This window comes from Somniosus microcephalus, chromosome 19, assembly GCF_052327205.1.
Source record: "Somniosus microcephalus isolate GS21.2 chromosome 19, FLI_Smic_1.0, whole genome shotgun sequence".
Taxonomy (NCBI): domain Eukaryota; kingdom Metazoa; phylum Chordata; class Chondrichthyes; order Squaliformes; family Somniosidae; genus Somniosus; species Somniosus microcephalus.
Window position 1 is genome coordinate 20,923,688 of NC_141005.1, and position 20,089 is coordinate 20,943,776.

The 20,089-nt window shown below is 44.9% G+C and overlaps 1 protein-coding gene across 1 annotated transcript in view; it reads right to left on the reverse strand.

Moving 5' to 3' along the window:
- trpv4 (transient receptor potential cation channel, subfamily V, member 4) overlaps positions 1-20,089 on the reverse strand; it is a 109,700-nt gene that overhangs the window by 76,964 nt on the left and 12,647 nt on the right. Inside the window, exon 2 of the mRNA XM_085961326.1 lies at positions 5,749-6,141. Coding sequence (XP_085817452.1) covers positions 5,749-6,119 — 371 coding nt within the window. The 5' untranslated portion in view covers positions 6,120-6,141. The remainder of the gene's footprint in view (positions 1-5,748; positions 6,142-20,089) is intronic.

A 20,089-nucleotide genomic window follows, 5' to 3' on the forward strand; every position in this document is an offset into this window, starting at 1 on the left:
ACCCCTAGCACCACCTCATCCTCAGGACTTCCTACCCCTTGTTGCTCAGGGTCTCCCAGTCTGACGGGCCCCTGGACCCGTGCTCCCACCCTCCGTCCAGCCCTCCTGCTGGCTCATAGACTTCTGTTCCCTACTATTGAATAACCTCGTAGATGGTATATGTCTAAAAATTTTAACAATGATAAACACTTGCACAAAATCAAAAAAGTGACGTGTTCGCTGTAATAAATCTCAGCATTAACAAGAATTAGAAACTATCAAGCTTCACTCTTGTGGTTTATAATGTCATCTCAACCCTTCTGATTTCAATCACTTTAACTATCCATTATTCTATTCTATATATATATAAACGAATCGATCTGTCTGTCCTTCTGTCCTCGGGTGTGCGTCTGTCCGGCTATGCGCTCAAAAGTTATAGAGCGTACCTATGCGCGCGTTACCTCCAAAGAAAGCTTACGGTTCCGGGACCGTCGTAAGCATATTTACTTTTCGGTCGGACGAAAATTGTTCACGCCTTATGCAAAAAACCTTCAAAATTAAACTCATTATCTGCTACTTAGCATTGATTGACTGACGTCAAGGTTCGACCAATCCTGCGCCGTCACGATTGACCAATCCTACAGTACAGTCCCCTGATGGTTGGCCAATCGGTGTGTGTGTGTGGGCGGGACTAATCGTTTTCATCTCAGGGATGTGGCAGCCATTGTTTCACTGCCATTACTTCAGCTTCCAGCTCAAACTACTTTGATCATCCAGCTTTGAAAAAGTTAGTATCTCTTTTAAAAATAACATAAAATTTACCAAAAACGTTTTATAAGTACTTTCACTTTCATCTTTCAAGGTATTAAAAAGGTAGAAATGTTGCCCAGCAGCAGATTGAGAGAGGGACACAGACAGGGCCCAAAAGCCTGGGACTTGATTTAAAATGTTGCCCGGCAGCAGATTCACAGAGGGACACAGAGAGGCCCCAAAGCCTCGTACTCGATTTAAACCGCCCGGCCCAAAACAGCCCTGGTTCATCTCAGGGATGTGCCAGCCATTGTTTCACTGCTTGCAGCTCAAACTACTCTCCTTATCCAGCTTTGAAAAAGTTAGTATCTCTTTTAAAAATAACATAAGATTTACCAAAAACGTTTTATAAGTACTTTCACTTTCATCTTTCAAGGTATTAAAAGGTAGAAATGTTGCCCAGCAGCAGATTGAGAGAGGGACACAGACAGGGCCCAAAAGCCTGGGACTCGATTTAAACCGCCCGGCCCAAACAGCCCTGGCAAAGCCGGGCTCCCCCCAGCTAGTATATAATATATAAAGGAATATTGTACCTCCTGTAACAAAACTGTGTTATATATAACAGTTGTCTGGTTTATACCGACAGGAGCATCATGTCGTGTGATACATAGGGGTAGATTTTCCCGAACCTGTCGGGAAGAAGGCGGGACTTCCCCTTTCGGCTTTTTGACCCGCCTACTTCGACGTCCAGCCAATCCGCACGATTTTCCCTTGATTGACCTTGTTGAGCCTGCCCAGCGGGCTCAGCAGGCCAATTAAGGGCCACCCGGCAACAGGTGATGTCACAGACTGAAATTTCATCTGTCAAGAGTTCTTGTCAGCTTGACAGCTGTTTGAAGCTGTCAAACACTGACAGTCTGAGTTCTACCATGAGTCATTCTGCACAGACTCAGTTAGAACTCTTACTGGCACTCAAAGCTGAAGGCTGTCACTTTTCACAGATCGCAGCCGTTCAGCTTTAAGTACCGGCTGAGTGATGCGCTCCCGACGGCTACAGGAAGAAAGGCTGTGAAGGTAAGTAAAAGTTCTTTACACACTTTAGACACACCAAACACACTTACCTTTACACTCATGCACCCATCACTCACCTGAGCGCCAACATCGCGACCCCTCCAACTCCTTCAACCAGACGGCCCGCCTGCTCTAACCTGGCGTGGTTTGGAACAGTCGGGAAACCCACACGAAACCCTCAAAATAGGGATTAGGCTAAAAACTGCCTGTTAACAGGCAGGCAGTTAATTGGCACTAATCCCTTCCCGCCTGGTTTCGGCGGGTCCCAGTGCAGGGCGGGTACCCGCCGCCCCTGAAACTTACATGGGGCGGGGTTTTGGGCGGGATGGTGTCGGGACCCCCAAATTCGGGATTTCCCCCCCCCCCACACACACGCCTGAAACCCCGCCTGACGGCTCCACGAAAATCTAGCCCATAATGTGCAGCTTGTCAACATTTATCCCAATGAGTAAATCTTTAAAATTTATCAGCAGTTAGTGCATTTGTTTGGAATTACATTTTCTTTCAATTAGAATCATGGAATCATAGAATGGTTACAGCACGGAAAAAGGCCATTCGGCCCGTCGAGCTCGTGCCGACTCTCAGCCAGCCTCACTCCCCTGCCCTTTCCCTGTAGCCCTGCAATTCTTCGCCACTGTATAATTTATTTAGCTACTCAAGACTGTAATTTAAAACTATCCTCAGAAAAAAAAACTTATTAGGTATATAGCTTTTCCTATTAGCTTCTGAACAAACCATGACCAATTAATTTGATTTGGTGCTGTTATTTGGCAATTAAATGTTGGCCAGGACACTGGGAGGAGATAGGAACAGGAGTAGGCCATTCAGCCCCTCGAGCCTGCTCCGCCATTCAAGGAGACCACACCTGCCTTTGGTCCTTATCCCCTAGGTTAACAAAAATCTATCAATCCCAGATTTAAAATTAACAATTGATCCAGCATCAATTGCCGTTTGCGGATGAGAGTTCCAAACCTCTACCACCCTTTGTGTGTAGAAGTGTTTCCTAATTTCACTCCTGAAAGGTCTAGCTCTAATTTTTAGACTATGCCCCCAGTCCTAGAATCCCCAACCAGCGGAAATAGTTTCTCTCTATCTACCCAATCAGTTCCTCTTAATATCTTGAAAACTTCGATCAGATCACCCCTTAACCTTCTAAATTCTGGGGAATACAACCCTAATTTGTGTAATCTCTCCTCGTAACTTAACCCTTGGAGTCTGGGTATCATTCTGGTAAACCTACGCTGCACTCCCTCCAAGGTCAATATATCCTCCCTAAGGTGTGGTGCCCAGAACTGCTCACAGTGCTCCAGGTGTGGTCTAACCAGGGTTTTTACAGCTGCAGCACAACGTCTACCCTCTTGTATTCTAGTCCTCTAGATATAAAGCCCAGCATTCCGTTAGCCTTTTTGATTATTTTCTGTACCTGTCCATGATATTTTAATGATCTATGTTTCTCTCCCTCTCTTCCCCTTCAGTTCTTTTCATATCTATTATAAATAGCAGCACATTTAGCGGTATCATTCCACGTTGTAAGACACCTCAAGGTAGAAAGATGCTGATAAGTCATAACACTTCACAACCACAATTAATGACCTTTGTCCCTTCCTTTTGTGAAGGTCCTAACAGGCCTACTCCTGGACTTGCTGGGTTATGGTTCTACATGAGCCAGGAGCCCTCCAGACTGAGGCCAAATGAGCAGTCTTCATTTAGGAGCCTTGAAAGCGAGTGTTGGTAGGCTGTTCAGCATTGAACCACTTCACAGCACCAAAGCATACTACCAACAGGTGTCACTGGATGGTTTGGATAGTGATCAGGAGCAGGAACCCTGGCTGCTTTTGCTCCTCCCTAGCCCAGGTCTGCAGAGGAGGATTGCTGCCTTTGGTAATTGGGATTGGGAACCTTCCTAGATCAGTTTGGATTAGAGCTACACTGTGGCACCTTTACCTATTTGGCCTTTGAGGGCACTGCAGCGACATCTTCTGAACTGTAATATGCTACTGTCTCAATGTGCTGCAATCTCAGCTCTCTGTTGCCCTGTACATAACACATTCCCACGGCCCTGTTATTCTCTATGTAACAGACTCTCAAGACTATTATCTGGAATGTAACACACTACCAGTTATCCTAGCAAGAAATTTCCAGTCAGTGTTAAAATGACAGCAATCAGAAAAACTAGGCTCCTGAATGTTACACACGTCTAACTCTGTTACTCTGTATATAGCACACTCCTAACCCTATTATCTGTGGGTACAGTAGCACAGTGGTTATGTTACTGGACTAGTAATCCAGAGACATAACTTCAAATCCCACCACGGCAGCTGGACAATTTAAATTCAATTAAATAAAGCTGGAATAAAAAGCTAGTTATCAGTCATGTTGACCATGAAACTACCATCGTAGAAACCCATCTGGTTCACTAATGTTCTTTAGGAAATCTGCTCCAGACCCGCAGCAATGTGGTTGACTCGTAACTGTCCTCTGAAATGGCCTAGCAAGCCACACGGTTGTATTCAAGAGGGCGGTTCACCACCACCTTCTCCAGGGCAAATAGGGATGGGCAATAAATACTGGCCTTGCCGCTGACATCCCCACCCAGTAAATAAAAAATAAATAAATGCTAGCTCTCCGATATCCTGTTATATCAGGGGGTGTCCAAAAGATGGTCGGCAGGCCAAATTCAACCCATCAGCTCCTTTACCAGGTTACGAAGCCGCTGACACTTCAAATGAACAAGTTTGTATTTGCATAGTGCTTTCCATCTCCGCAGGAAATCCCAAACCTCTTCATAGCCAATGAAGTACTTTTGAAGTGTAGTCACTGTTGAAATGTAGGGAAATACAGCAGCTAATGAGGTAAATGACAAGATAATCTGTTATAATGATGTTGGCTGAAGGATGAATATTGGCCAGAACACTCCGCTGCTCTTCTTCAAATAGTGCGATGGGATCTTTTATGTCCACCTGAGAGGGCCTAGGCTTAATATCTCATCTGAAAGATGCTACCTCTGACAGTGCAGTCCTACACTGGAGTGTCAGCCTAGACTATGTGCTCAAGTCTCCAGAGTGGGACTTGAACCGACAGCCTTCTGACTCAGATGCAAGAGTGCTACCGCTGACTCACGGCTGACACCTTTAACCTTTACATGCTTATGAACAAAGGCAATTTTGATTAATGCTAAGACTCAGCTCTTTAAACTCCTTGGGCCCGGTGAACTGGAAAGGCTGCTCCCGGATTGGTAGATTTAGATCAATCAGGAATTGACCTTTACCAGTCCGCCGAGCCCCGGTGGTTTAAAGAGCTGAGGTTGAAGGTTGCAGGCTTTCAAGCTACCAAAGAAAAGCACTTAAATCTTTTGTTCATAGGAGGGCCTGCAATTCTGTGTATGAGGAACTCAGATGTTTCTTTGCATGAAGGCGAAGCAAGATAAACACATGAGGGAGAAAGGAATAGAAGGATATGTTGACGGGGTTAGATGAAGAGGGCTGGGAGGAGGCTGGTGTGGAGCATAAACACTGACATGAATCAGTTGGGCCAAATGGCCTGTTCCTGTGCTGTACATTCTATGTAAGCTTGCAATTCTGTGTCTGGGGAGCTTGGATTAGTTGTGCACAGAAGCTTTGTGTCTTGTGGATTTGATTTTTGTGCAGCAAGCTGATATTCCTTTGCGAATGGGGTCTCACATTTCTCTTTGTACGGGGGACTTGCATTTTTTGCATTTGGAGGGCTCACACATTTAAGTACTCACACGTGTCCCACTCACTGGTCGCGACATGAGCATCTGACGTCCAACTCCAAAAGACTGGACGTCGCTGCTGCACGCAACACATTTCCAGTTGACTGTTATCCCATATATAGCCCGCTCCCACCCTTGGTGATGCTGTGTGTAACTCTTGTCCAAACTGTTGCGCGCGAGGTTACGACGTTTGTCGTGAATCCTGTCATACTCACTCTTTAGCCGGTTTCTTTTTCTTCCGCTTGTCGTCGCTGCCCTGCCGGTAGGACCCATAGTCAAAAAGCGAATCCATGGGGGCCTTTTTAGGGGCGGGGGCCATACTGGGCATGGACGAGTCGTAGATGGACGACTCCAAGAGGTCGATCGGATTAGGCATTCGGTTCTTAAACGCCCCTTGGAATTTGGATCTCAGGTTCTGTTTATTGCTCTCCCCATTTTCTCGGCCAGCCGGCCGAGGCATTTCAGCAGCACTCTCATCATTCTCAAATAGGTTTGCCAGCGAGGACAGAGGGAAGCCATCCTCGGTCAGGTTCTCCATGCTGCTGCTGTTCAGTTTCCCAGAATCCTTAGCTTCAGTCTCGGCCATCGTTACGATGTAAACCTAAATGCTAGAAAACAAGGGACATAAATTTTTTGCTTTCTCTTCAAACAACAATTTTTTAAAACCAAATTGAATCAAAATGACTCAGAAATGTATCTATCAGGAGAGATCGAACAGGCTGGGGCTCTTTTCTCTAGAAAAGAGAAGACTGAGGGGTGACCTGATAGAGGTCTTCAAGATTATGAAAGTGTTTGATAGGATAGACATAGAGAAGATGTTTCTACTTGTGGGGGAGGCCAGAACTAGTGGCCATAAATATAAGATAGTCACTAAAAAATACAATAGGGAATTCAGGAGAAACTTCTTTACCCAGAGAGTGGTTAGAATGTGGAACTCGCTACCACAGGGAGTGGTTGAGCCAAATAGCACAGATGCATTTAAGTGGAAGCTAGCTAATCACATGAGGGAGAAAGAAATAGAAGGATATGTTGATAGGGTGAGATGGTGGGAGGAGGCTCGTGTGGAGCAGAAACACCGGCATGGACCTGTTGGGTTGTATGGCCTGTTTCTGTGCTGTAAATACTTTGTAATACTTTGTAAAATGAGCATTCTGATTGAACAACAATCGGGATAAAATGCTTCAGCCAGCCGTACAGACCAAGTCGTTCCCAGCTTCACTCGTCAGTCTGTGCTGAGTAAGCTGATCTCAGCCAGGTCAATAGGAAATTACACTCTAACATAATAGGTCACCCATAAAGACCGCGACAACACTTCCTTTCGTAAAGTCACACTGTCCCTTCCACAGGTAGAGAGCAGTCAGGCAGACCTTCTGTTCCTTATTGATAAACAAAATCCTAGCAAGTGGACACATCACTGGGAATGCCCTAAGAATCAAATAGCGACAGTCCCCATCCAGGCTCCCTCGCTTGAAGAATAACCACTTGGGCAAGGGGCTGGAGGCCTAGTGGACAATTAATAGCAATTTAGTTCAACTAAGAAATTTGGGGTGATTGCACTGGGAATGTTTTTTTTTTTATTTGTCTATGTGATGTGGGCGTCGCTGACAAGGCCAGCATTTATTGCCCATCCCTAATATGAAGGCATTTTTGGCCTAACGGGGATGGCTGCCTCTTCCTGCCCTAAAGAAAGACTCACATTTATCGAGCACCTTTCATGACCTCAGGACGTCCCAAAGTGCTTTACAGACATTGAAGTACTTTTGAAGCTAGTCATTAGTCACTGTTGTAATGTCCTGGTGACAGATTAGCTGCTACTCCAGAGATAGGCATTTCCTGATGACAGGCCTGCTCCTGCTCCTGCTCCGGTGACAGCCTTGCTACTGTCGTGGCAGCAGTTATGGTGACAGGTCCGTTCCCTTAATGGAACTAAGAAATATCTCTCTTTTTACTGGCATCACAGCAAGGTCTTTATGAGCAGACCCTGACCGTACATAACATTTTTTAATGCTTCTAGCACTTTTGTGAAATCACACTCTAACATAATGAGGCAATTTCAAGAGTGCAACAATGCTTCCTTTGGCAAAGTCACCTTGTTCAAATACAGTACATTCCAGAAGTGTACTTCCATGAATTAACAGTCTTTAATCTTGAGTATAACGTAAAAGGGAATAGATGTAAAATGCATTGCAACACCAAAAGTGCTCTACATTACTTTCCAAAAAAAAGTTTTATCGTTACATTAATAGAACAGTTTAGGACAGTATTTTATCCAAAGTTAACTCTACTGTAACATGCTATCAGGCTTCATTAACTGTTTGTCCCATGTTGGAGGAGTGCCAAATCCTACATTATATATGTGCCCCCATGTTTTCATGTTCATGAGTTTTTTGGATCAGCAGTTGGTTTTACATGTGGGAATTTTTTGGTCATGGAATCTAACACCAAACCTTTTTGCTTTCATTTGCACAAAGGCAATCAATACTGTACAACTAGTGTCTATTTAAAAAACAGATCCCAATTTCAGGAAATGAAATATAGGAGACTCACTTGTCTCATACAGGGATAATGCCCACTTGGTTGAGGCACTGGGGGGCAGACCTCTTGAGGGGATGGAATGTTGGGTACAGTTATAGCAAGTATGTGCCCCACTGCACAGTCACTGTAACTTCACCCATCTTCTGCAAAGTTTTGGAGTTGTCAGCTTTTTTAGGGCCATGTCAGGTTTTGCTAGTTATCTAGATTGGCCAGGTCACACCATACCTTTGCAACCTCCTCCAGCCCTACTCGTATTCTCAGCTATTCTTACTCTGGCCCAGTGTCATTCACCCTTTCCCTTCACCATCTAGACAGCTTGCCCTGCACTATGGAATTCTCTTTCCAAACCCATTTGCCTTGCCCCATTTCTTCCCATGCTTCAAACGCCTCTGTTAAACCTACCTCTTTGACCACACCTCCCAACTCATAGAAACATAGAAGATAGGAGCAGGAGTCGGCCATTCGGCCCCTCGAGCCTGCTCCGCCATTCAATGAGATCATGGCTGATCATCCAAACTCAGTACCCTGTCCCTGCTTTCTCTCCATATCCCTTGATCCCTTTAGCCTTAAGAAATATATCTAACTCCTTCTTGAATATATTTAATGAATTGGCCTCTACTGCCTTCTTTGGTAGAGAATTCCACAGGTTCACCACTCTCTGGGTGAAGAAATTCCTCCTCATCTCTGTCCTAATTGGCTTACCCCTTATCCTTAGACTGTGACCCCTGGTTCTGGACTCCCCGACCATCGGGAACATCCTTCCTGCATCTAGTCTCTTTTCTCTACTACTGCTGGGGTCCATTTCCCCACTTGATGAAGTGCATGGGGATGTTTTCCCAGTTAAAGATGCTACATAGTGCAAGTTGTTGTAAAGTAATTTTATATTCAGGGAATCTTCAACAGTTCACAGCTTACAACCTCCAGGCTCCTAACCAACCGCTCTAGTCTATTTCTAGGTGGATCTAACTAATTGATACATTATCGGGTATTGATTATTAAGGGATTTTCTACAAGTGTTCCTACTCAAACTGATGTTTGTACCGACTGTTTTTATTAGGGTTGTTGGGTGGGGTGGGGGTGCTCATGGTGACAATCGATGTAGCTAATCCCAGATGTACAAAACTGGACCCCTACTCCACCGATTTCATTCCCCTCCACAGCCACGCTCTCATGCTGAACCAGACTGTCCTCTACCTCGACCCCAAGCTGAGATTCCATTCCCATATCCTCTCCAGCACATAGACCGCCTACTTCCACCTCTGTAACAGTGCCCACCTCCACCCCTACTTCAGCATATCGTACACCAAAACCTTCATGATGTCACTCCCGGACTTGACCATTCCAATGTTTACCTGGCTGGTTCCCCATCCTGTGTCCTCCGTAAACTTCAACTTATCGAAAACTCTGCTGCCCGTATCTTATCCCTGACTAAGTCCCGCTCGCCCATCACCTCTGTCCTCACTGACTTACACTGGTTGCAGGCTCACCAATGCCTCAAATTTAAAAATTATTATCCTTGTGTTTATGTCCCTTCATGGCCTCACCCCGCCCTATCGCCGTAAACTCCTCCAGCCCTGCAACCCCCCTGAACGCTCTTTGTCTGACTGTTTTCTTGTGCATCCCATCGCTCCACCATCAGCGGCTGTGCCCTCAGCCGCAAAGGCCCTAAGCTCTTAAACCCCTCCCCCTCCTCCTTTAAAACCCAACTTAAAACCCAACTCTTTGGCCAAGGTTTTGGTCACCCCTCCTTACATCTCCTTCTTTGGCCTGGCATCCATTTTTTGATTACAACTCTGTGAAGCACTTTTGCAGACTTTTTTGTATGTTAGTGGTGCTATATAAATGCAAATCATTGCTAGTGTTGTACTAAAGAAAGGGAACGTCTTTAAATGCTCATAGACTATCATAACAGCTGTAAGTGCCATATCCACCTAGGATATGTTTATCCCTGTAAAATATAGTTGCAGGAGTGCTGGAATATTCTGGGAAGGCTACTCAACCCTTTCCTTGCAGAAAGATCACAAGGAAAAGCCTTACACTACATGATAATTATAGAGTAGCGGGAAAAAAATTGATTTGAAGTCCAACGCGGTCTCTCAAAATAGTCAGGAAGCCACAAGCACTAATAGCAACATAACCTACAATCCCTTCCAGCGCAGGCTTTCAAACTGGAGTTAGTACGGGAATCCCAGAGGGTCCATGAGGTTATCAGATTTCTGACAATCTAGACACACGGGGCTTTGGAAGCACAGTGTTTCAAGAGTTCTGTACGCTATACACTAGTTCAGCTATGTCAGCCGTGGCTCAGAGGGTAGCACTCTCATCTCGGAGTCAGAAGGTTGTGGATTCAAGTCCCACTCCAGAGACTTGAGTACATAATCCAGACCGACACTCCAGTGCAGTACTGAGGGAGTGCTACACTGTTGGAGGTGCTGTCTTTCAGATAAAATGTTAAACTGAGGTCCTGCCTGCCCTCACAGGTGGACGCAAAAGATCCCATGGCACTCTTTGTAGAAGAGCGAGGGAGCTCTCCTGGTGTCTACTCTAACATTTATCCCTCAATCAACATCACTAAAAAACAGGCCGTTTACCTCATTGCTGTTTATGGAACCTTGCTGTGCGCATTGGCTGCCGCATTTCCCTACATTACAACAGTGACTACACTTCAAAAGTATTTCATTGGCTGTAAAGCGCTTTGGGTCGTCCTGAGGTAATGAAAGGCGCTATATAAATGCACGTTATTTCTTTCTTTATATTTTTTCTGTATTTGTTGAATACTCGTGTGTTATTTCTGCTGCTGTGCAACAATTAATATTCTCTGTAAACCCAGCATTGACACAGCCTTTCAGAAGTTAAGACAAGGGTATCAGGGAATGTGTTAATATCTGCAGAAGCTCCCCACAAAAATGTTTGTAAGTCTTGGCCTTACAGCATACCATCTTGGAACAGATTCTCTACCCAGTTCATACCAGGAATCTTGGATTGAGTATTGTGCAGGGGAATGTGTTCATTTCCTTGCCTTCTGCTATTACGAAGTTGCAGTCACACCAGATTAGCAGGTCTGGTAAACCTGAGACAATCCCTGCTTTTTTTCATCCTAATCTCATTGAAACATACAAAATTCTTACAGAGCTTGACAGGGTAGATGCTGAGAGGTTGTTTTCCCTGGCTGGGGAATCTAGAACCAGGGGTCACAGTCTCAGAATAAAGGGTCGGCCATTCAGGGCTGAGATGAGGAGAAATCTTTGGAATTCTCTACCCGAGAGGGCTGTGGAGGCTCAGTCGTTGAGTATATTCAAGACAGAGATCAATAGATTTTTGGATATTAAAGGGAACCAAGGGATATGGGGATAGCACCGGAAGGTAGAGTTGAGGTAGATCAGCAGTGATCTTATTGAATGGCAGAGCAGGCTAAAAGGGCCGAATGGCCTACTCCTGCTCCTATTTCTCATGTTCTTAAACCTAGAATAGGAATATTGGAAGAGTAAGGCGTGAAAGAGATTGATTTTTATTCCTCTCTGCCAGCGATTCTGCCTGTTGCGAGGGGTGCAATCACAACTGAAGTCAAAACTGATGAGTAAATGTCGCTTTACATCAGTAAGAAATCACACACCACCAGGTTATAGTCCAACAGCTTAAAGCTGTTGGACTATAACCTGGTGTTGTGTGATTTCTTACATTTGTCCACCCCAGTCCAACACTGGCATCTCCACACCATGGCTTTACATCAGAACACTGCCCCAGTAAAGTTGCCACCCATCCATTTTTGAAACAGGAGGCCCTTTATTTTGAGTGGTGGTTGAGGGGGGGGGGGCGGGAAAGTAAACCAAAACATGAAAAGTCTAAATAAACTGTGTCCAATTTTTTTTCAATTCACTTCTGTGTCATTTGAAATCAAGGCTTGCTTAACCAGGAGCACAGTGAGCACAGGGGTGATGGGTGAACGGGACTTATGAACATACGAATTAGGAGCAGGAGTAGGCCGTTAGATATTGAGGTTTTCACTCCATTTTCATCATTAGCAAAGAAACATATAAACTCAAATCATCTATCACCACCTGGATTTGAATTTGGCAAAAGATAGCAACCCAAGCTAACAACCGGGGAATTGTGAAGACTCTGGAATGGACATCCAACTCAAATAAACACAAGCCTTGGGTTGCCAAGAGCGCCATCACATGCAGTGTATTGGTTTTGTTAATCTTTCCACCGAGAGACATCCAGCCACATGACCCACAAATCCCAGGTTGTCATGGCTACTGACCACACGGAATGGTTTACTGCAAACACCTCTTTGATACGTATTCATAGATACATAGATACATAGAAGATAGGAGCAGGAGTAGGCCATTCGGCCCTTCGTGCCTGCTCCGCCATTTAATGAGATCATGGCTGATCCTTTAATTCAGTATCCCGTCCCCGCCTTCTCTCCGTAACCCTTAACCCCTTTTGCCCGTAGAAATATATCTAATTCCCTCTTAAATATATTTAATGAGCTGGCGTACACTGCCCTCTGTGGCAATGAGTTCCACAGGTTCACCACTCTCTGAGTGAAGAAATTCCCCCTCATCTCTGTCCTAAATGGTTTAGCCCTTATCCTTAAATTATGTCCTCTAGTTCTGTTCTCACCCGCCAAGGGAAACATTCCTTCTGCATCCAGTCTGTCTAGACCTGTCAGAATTTTATACACTTCTATGAGGTCCCCTCTCAATCTTCTAAACTCCAGTGTGTACATCCCTAAACTACATAGTCTCTCCTCATAGGTCATTCCCGCCATTCCTGGTATCAGCCTGGTGAATCGCCGCTGCACCCCCTCCATGGCAAGAACATCCTTCCTCAGATGAGGCGACCAAAACTGTACACAGTACTCGAGGTGTGGTCTCACCAGTGCCCTGTACAGCTGCAGCAAGGTATCCCTGTTCCTGTATTCTAACCCTTTTGCTATGAAGGCCAGCATACCGTTTGCCTTCTTGACCGCCTGTTGCACCTGCATGCTCGCCTTCAGTGACTGGTGTACAAGAACACCCAGGTCTCTCTGTACTTCCCCCTCTCCCAATCTATTGCCATTTAAATAATAATTTGCCCTCCCGTTCCTGCACCCAAGGTGGATAACTTCGCACTTGTCCACATTATAGTGCATCTGCCATTTATCCGCCCAATCGCCCAGTCTGTCCAAATCGCTCTGGAGCTTCCTGGTCTCTTCCTCTGAGCCCACCCCACCTCCTAGTTTAGTGTCGTCTGCAAATTTGGAAATGCTGCATCCGACTCCCTGATCCAGGTCATTAATGTAAATTGTGAACAGCTGGGGGCCCAGGACAGATCCCTGTGGTACCCCACTTGTTACTGCCTGCCATTCAGAAAATGAGCCGTTTATTCCAACTCTCTGTTTTCTATCTGACAGCCAGTTCCCTATCCACGCCAAAACTTTCCCCTTTATCCCATGAGCCTCAATTTTCCATGCTAATCTTTTATGTGGGACCTTATCGAAGGCCTTTTGGAAGTCCAGGTACACCACATCTACTGGCTCTCCCCCATCTATTCTACCAGTTACTCCCTCAAAAAATTCCAATAGATTAGTCAAGCACGATTTACCCTTTGTAAATCCATGTTGACTCTGTCCTATCCTGTCCCCATTTGCTAAGTGCTCCGCTATTTCATCCTTAATGATGGACTCCAGCATTTTGCCCACAACTGATGTAAGGCTTACAGGTCTGTAATTACCTGCTTTTTCCCTACCCCCCTTTTTGAATAGTGGGGTAACGTTAGCTACCCTCCAATCCATCGGCACTGTTCCCGAGTCTAATGAATTCTGAAAAATCATCCTTAGTGCATCCGCTATCTCTAGGGCCACCTCCTTCAGTACCCTAGGATGCATGTTATCAGGCCCTGGGGATTTGTCCACCTTCAATCCCTTTAGCTTCCTTAACACCATATCCTTAGAGATATTGATTTGCGTCAGTTCCTCCTTTGCCAATGTCCCTATTTTTCCCGATATCCCAGGGAGGTTTTTTGTGTCTTCCTTCGTAAAGACTGACCCAAAGTATGCATTTAGTTGATCTGCCATTTCCTTATTTCCCATTATATATTCCCCCGTATCTGACTGCAATGGACCAACTTTGGTTTTCACCAGTCTTTTCCTTTTGATATATTTATAAAAGCTTTCGATTTCCCTTCCTCCCACACAACATAGACCATGGAATTGGTGCCAAGACTCAAGGAGAGATAAAAGTATCTGAATAGGTCTTTAACATAGACCTAAAAAAATAGCAAAGTAAATTTCATAAGAACATAGGGACAGGAGTAGGCCATTCAACCCCTCGAGCCTGTTCTGCCATTCAATTAGATCATGGCTGATCTGAACCACAAACCCATTTACCCGCTTTTTCTCCATAGCCCCCGATACTCTACCCTGCCAAAATTTATACCAATCCTACCGTCTTTTCTATTTTGAGTGATGGGGAAAAAGGCTCAAAGTGCAGGACACCACCAAGGTTCAGAGAAGATGAGATACGTCAAGAAGCAAGAGTTAAGCGAGACCAAAAGTGTGTTTTGAAAGCCTGTGGATTTTAGGATGACGACAAGCTGAGAGACGCAAGGAGCTCCAGAAGTGTTCAGCTCCTGGCAAGTAATTAGTTAGAGTAGGAGACGCTGCAACTAGTCATGGTTTCAACAGTGAGAATTCAGGGAGCAGGAAGAACATGTAGGACGGTTCATTTCCAGCAGAGCTAAATGTCCACGGACTGGGAACTGTACGGCTCAGTTCTTCAAATGGGGAGTCCACTTACTAACTAAAGAGATTTTCTTTTAACTCCTTATTTTAATACTGAGATTTTTTAAAATCTGCTTTTTCTTTTGAAGCAGAAGTGAATGATAGTGATTATCAGTATCTTGCGCAGTAGGTTATAATTGAGAACAGTCAGACAGGATTCCTTCTATGAAATTAGCTTTCTTCAATTAAAAAAGTTCTCCAACATCCACTTACTACTTCATTTTAGTTGTCCAGTACAAAAAAAATTGATATGTCTCAAAACAGTTACAGTGTGTACTTCTGTATTTCCTGACGATGTACTATTAATTTCCACTTTGGATTTCTAGTTTTCAAAGCAATGAATTAACTTTTTTTCCCATCATCAATTACTTAATCATGTTATTTCTTAAAGGGCCACCATCAGCAAGAAAAGTGCCGTGCAAGACACTTTGTTGTGGGTTTTTTTTTTAAACCAGTTTTCTCCTCTCCTTTCCACTCAGTGTTGGCCCCTTGCACGGGGATGGCTCCTCTGGTGCAGGCTGCCCTCTGATAGCTTGTCATTCGTCATAGCTAGACAGGCGAGTGTTATCAGGCTATTCCACCATGTGGGCATCCAACTGAGCCCAATCCTGTCCTTACTCAATGTCCAAGAACTTGCACTTTCCATTTGGAGTCACTGGATAGTGTCTGGCAGTGGGACACCTGACTGACTATCCCTCCCTAACCTAGCGCAATTATAGCACCCCTCCGCGATCTTCCTGTTCTGTACAGCATAGTACAACACCAGACATTGCAACTCATCTTTCTTAAAATCCAAGCTCACAGTAAGGATGCAGTTAATGGTGTATTGTTGTTATGGCAAATGTATTACTTTTACAGTGGGGGGGGGGGATAAAGGTATTACTGTGTCTGTATTGGGAGGGGATACATTCAGTGTAATATACTCCCACATCTACTTTATATATCAGAGAATTGCTTAGAGCCTTTCAAATGCGATGAATCTGACTGGGGATTTGCTCCTTGTTGCCGTTTGAGAGAGATTCATGTTTCAGCATAGGAGCACTCAGCTGTCTGTCACTAGAGGTGAACCTTTTCAGTCCTGGCCACCATGCTGTTGATGTTGTTTAAAATTCAGTACCACCTGAGAACTGCTGTATGGAGCCCTGCCAAAGCTGCTGTTGAGAATGAAATGGGGGGTCCAGATGATTCACCCATCGATTTTATTTCTTCCTAACCTGTGTTACTCAGATCACACTCATTAATGCGCATGCGGCTAAAACAAGAACATCTTTCCAAGTTTAAGCATAAGGCTTTCAATAGGAGTCGAATACAAGAGCTTCATTATCTGCTGCATTATTCCCATAGTGAGCTTCTCAAAGAAAGACTTGCATTTATATAGCGCCTTTCACAACCTCAGGACATCCCTAAGCACTTCACAGCCAATAAACTACTTCTGAAGTGTAGTAACTGTTGTAATGTAGGAAACTTTGCAGCCAATTTGCACACAGCAAGCTCCCACTAATACCAATGTGATAATGACCAGATAATCTGTTTTAGTGATGTTGATTGAGGGATAAATATTGGCCCCAGGACACCGGGGAGAACTCCCCTGCTCTTCTTTGAAATAATGCCGCGGGATCTTTTACATCCACCTAAGAGAGCAGACGGAGCCTCGATTTAACGTTTCATCCGAAAGACGGCATCTCCGACAGTGCAGCACTCCACTGGAGTGTCAGGCTGGATTTATGTGCTCAAGTCTCTGGCGTGGGACTTGAACCCATGACCTTCTGACTCAGAGGTGAGAGTGCGACCCACTGAGCCACAGCTGACACCTAAAGTCAAGCACTGGACAAAGGAGAGGTACTTCTCTGCAAATAGAAAAAACAAACAAACCGAGTTGCTCCAGACCACTCCCGTTCGCTCCAGAGTCACTGTTACAGGCTGAGAGCAGTTCACATAGCCAACAGTCTCTTTTTAAAAAAAATTTGTAGTCATTGAGATTAGAGATGTTATTGTTGGAAAATGGAACACTTAAAGCATTCATTGTGTTGGTATCATGCATTCCCAAAGTGGCAGCTTGACTCAATTTGGATCAGAAGGTTATGGGTTCAAGTCCCACTCCATATATAACTTCGGTTAACCCTCTAATGTAATACTGATGAGATGCTGTTCTTTGGATAAGAGTTTCAACCAAGCTGGATGTTAAAGATTCTTCCCTCAACCAATACCAATACTGGTAATTCATCTTATTGTACTTTGTAGAACATTATTGTTACAGAATGGCTGCTAGCTCTACCTACACAAGCAATAATCACAGGAGTGGGCTTGGCTGCAATGGCACTTCCATCATCAAACAGCTTGCCAACACTTACTGGTCTAGACTCCCACGTAAACAATGGCCACTCAGGAGAAGTGTTGATGGACATCAGTTGTATGTGGAACCAAAACGCAGCACAAATTAGCGCCTTCAGAAAGGAGGCAAGAACATTATCAAGAAAACACTCGTCTGTATAGAAAATCTCTTGGAACAAGCTGAACATCCTCTCTGACCTTGTACTCTGTCTCTCTCACACCACAGTTAGTATATAATGACACCGGCGTCAAATTCGGAGAATTGATTTTCACATTCAAATGAATCCAAGAATAATGAAATGAAAAACATCCAAGAGGTACTTTTGACAGTATTTGCGATCGACTTCCCTCACCTCCACCATCACCAGGCATCAACCTTCTTTGTACCACAGCCCCTGCAGTGGCCAGTAGCATTTAAACCTGACCCAATGCACTAACTGACGAAAGGTCATCGACCTGAAACGTTAACTCTGTTTCTCTCTTCACAGATGCTGCCTGACCTGTTGAGTATCTCCAGCATTTTCTGTTTTTATTACAGATTTCCAGCATCTGCAGTATTTTCTTTTTGTATTAACTTCCCTGTGCCTGGGGAGTTATTTGAGCAACTCCAAGCACAGAGGAGATAAGGGTACCCCAGAAGGTCAATGGCAGGGAATGAGTTGTTTACAGAAGAGGTACCGCCCCCGTGTGAAACTACAGCCATGCGCCAAGCAGGATGGCGAGAGTGCTGTTGTGGTATTTAAATTTGATGAAATCCTCCATCCACGACGTCCACACATACCAAAAACAAAAAAAGCACAAGTCTATTAAAGGGCTCAGCATCTGGAGGCTATTTCAGAGGAGGCACGCGTTTCTGTAGGGCTAGGGTGTGACTCCTTCATGTGGGGTCAAGATGTTCCTTCGGCTGAAGCCAGTGGTGGCCGCACCCAGACAAGCAGCTAAAGATAATCTCAAGTCTTTCAATTACAATCTAACTAGAAGCATATGAATAACCATGTCTTTGAAGATACATTCCTGCTTTGCACACACCAAATCCTGGGATTGTCTGGGATAGTCTTTTTGTTTTGTTTTCCTCTTCCAGCTTCTCTCCAATTTACTCCCCCGCTATCCTGAAGATGCAGACTCATGCAAGAGCATAGTTCTACAATCAGCAATTGCTCCCTACTACCTCACACAAATGGCCATTCATTAGGTGTGGTTTTGTCTCCTGAACACTCTGGACAGTAACTGCCCCATCCCTGACTCATGGGGTGGGCTGGTGTGCAATCTGTAATTAGGCTTTTGTCTCTTCCTTCGGGGGGCTATGCGAGAGCAGCATGCATTAAGGTCCCGCATAAGAGATTAGCGTGTAAAGTTAAGGCACATGGGATTGGGGGCAAGGTACTGACTTGGATAGAGAACTGGTTGGCAGATAGAAAGCAAAGAGTTGGAATAAACGGGTCGTTTTCCGAGTGGCAGGCAGTGACTAGTGGGGTACCGCAGGGATCGGTCCTTGGACCCCAGCTATTCACAATATATATTAATGATCTAGACGAGGGAACTAGATGTAATATCTCCAAATTTGCAGATGACACAAAGCTGGGTGGGCGTGTGTGCTGTGAGGAGGATGCCGAGAAACTCCAGGATGATTTGGACAGGTTGGGTGATTGGGCAGAAGCATGGCAGATGCAATATAACATGGATAAATGTGAGGTTATCCACTTGTGGCAAAAACAGGAAGTCAGATTATTATCTGAATGGCAATAGATTGGGCGAAGGGGAATTGCAACGAGACCTGGGTGTCCTTGTGCACCAGTCGCTGAAGGTAAGCATGCAGGTGCAGCAGGCGGTTAAGAAGGCAAATGGTATGTTGGCCTTCGTAGCGAGAGGCTTTGAGTACAGGAACAAGGATGTCTTGCTGCAGTTGTACAGGGCCTTGGTGAGACCACATCTTGAGTATTGTGTGCAGTTTTGGTCGCCTTATCTGAGGAAGGATGTTCTTGCCATGGAAGGAGTTCAGCGAAGATTCACCAGGCTGATACCTGGGATGGCAGGAATGACGTATGAGGAGAGATTGGGTTGATTTGGCTTATACTCGCTGGAGTTTAGAAGAATGAGAGGGGATCTCATTGAAACTTATAAAATTCTGACAGGACTGGACAGACTAGATGCAGGAAGGATGTTCCCGATGGTCGGGGAGTCCAGAACCAGGGGTCACAGTCTAAGGATAAGGGGTATGCCATTTACGACAGAAATGAGGAGGAATTTCTTCACCGAGAGTGGTGAACCTGTGGAATTCTCTGCCATGGAGGGCGGTGGAGGCCAGTTCATTGAGTGTGTTCAGGAAGGAGTTGGATATATTTCTTGAGGCTGGGGGGATCGAGGGGTATGGGGAGAAAGCAGGGACCGGGTACTGAATTTGGATGATCAGCCATGATCACATTGAATGGCGGAGCAGGCTCGAGGGGCCGAATGGCCTACTCCTGCTCCTATCTTCTATGTTTCTATTAGCTTGCCCAGTAATTGGAGTGACTACATTGGCTCTGTTTACCAATCCTGCCTCCTCCAACAACTCTGTTTGAGAGCACGTCACCTACATTCTGAAATCACCATAAAGCAATGCTCTTCTCTCCATCCCGCTCACGCCTCTCGTTTGTTTTACAAATACATTGACTCAAACTGGTGAGTCTACTAAGGTTTGCACTTGCTGAGAAGTAGCTGTGTCTCAGCTTGCATGGAAAACACTGGCCACTCAAAACACGGCAAAAGACAACATTGCACCAAAGCTAATCTAAAACCAATATTGATGTTTGAAAGAAAAAACATTAGAGTGATAAATAAAGAGCAATTAAAACAGGATAACTCAGCGCATGAAATGCTCTTTCCCAGAGAGGGGTCAGGAACCGAGATCTCCACACTCACACAGCCCTGTCCTGCTTGGT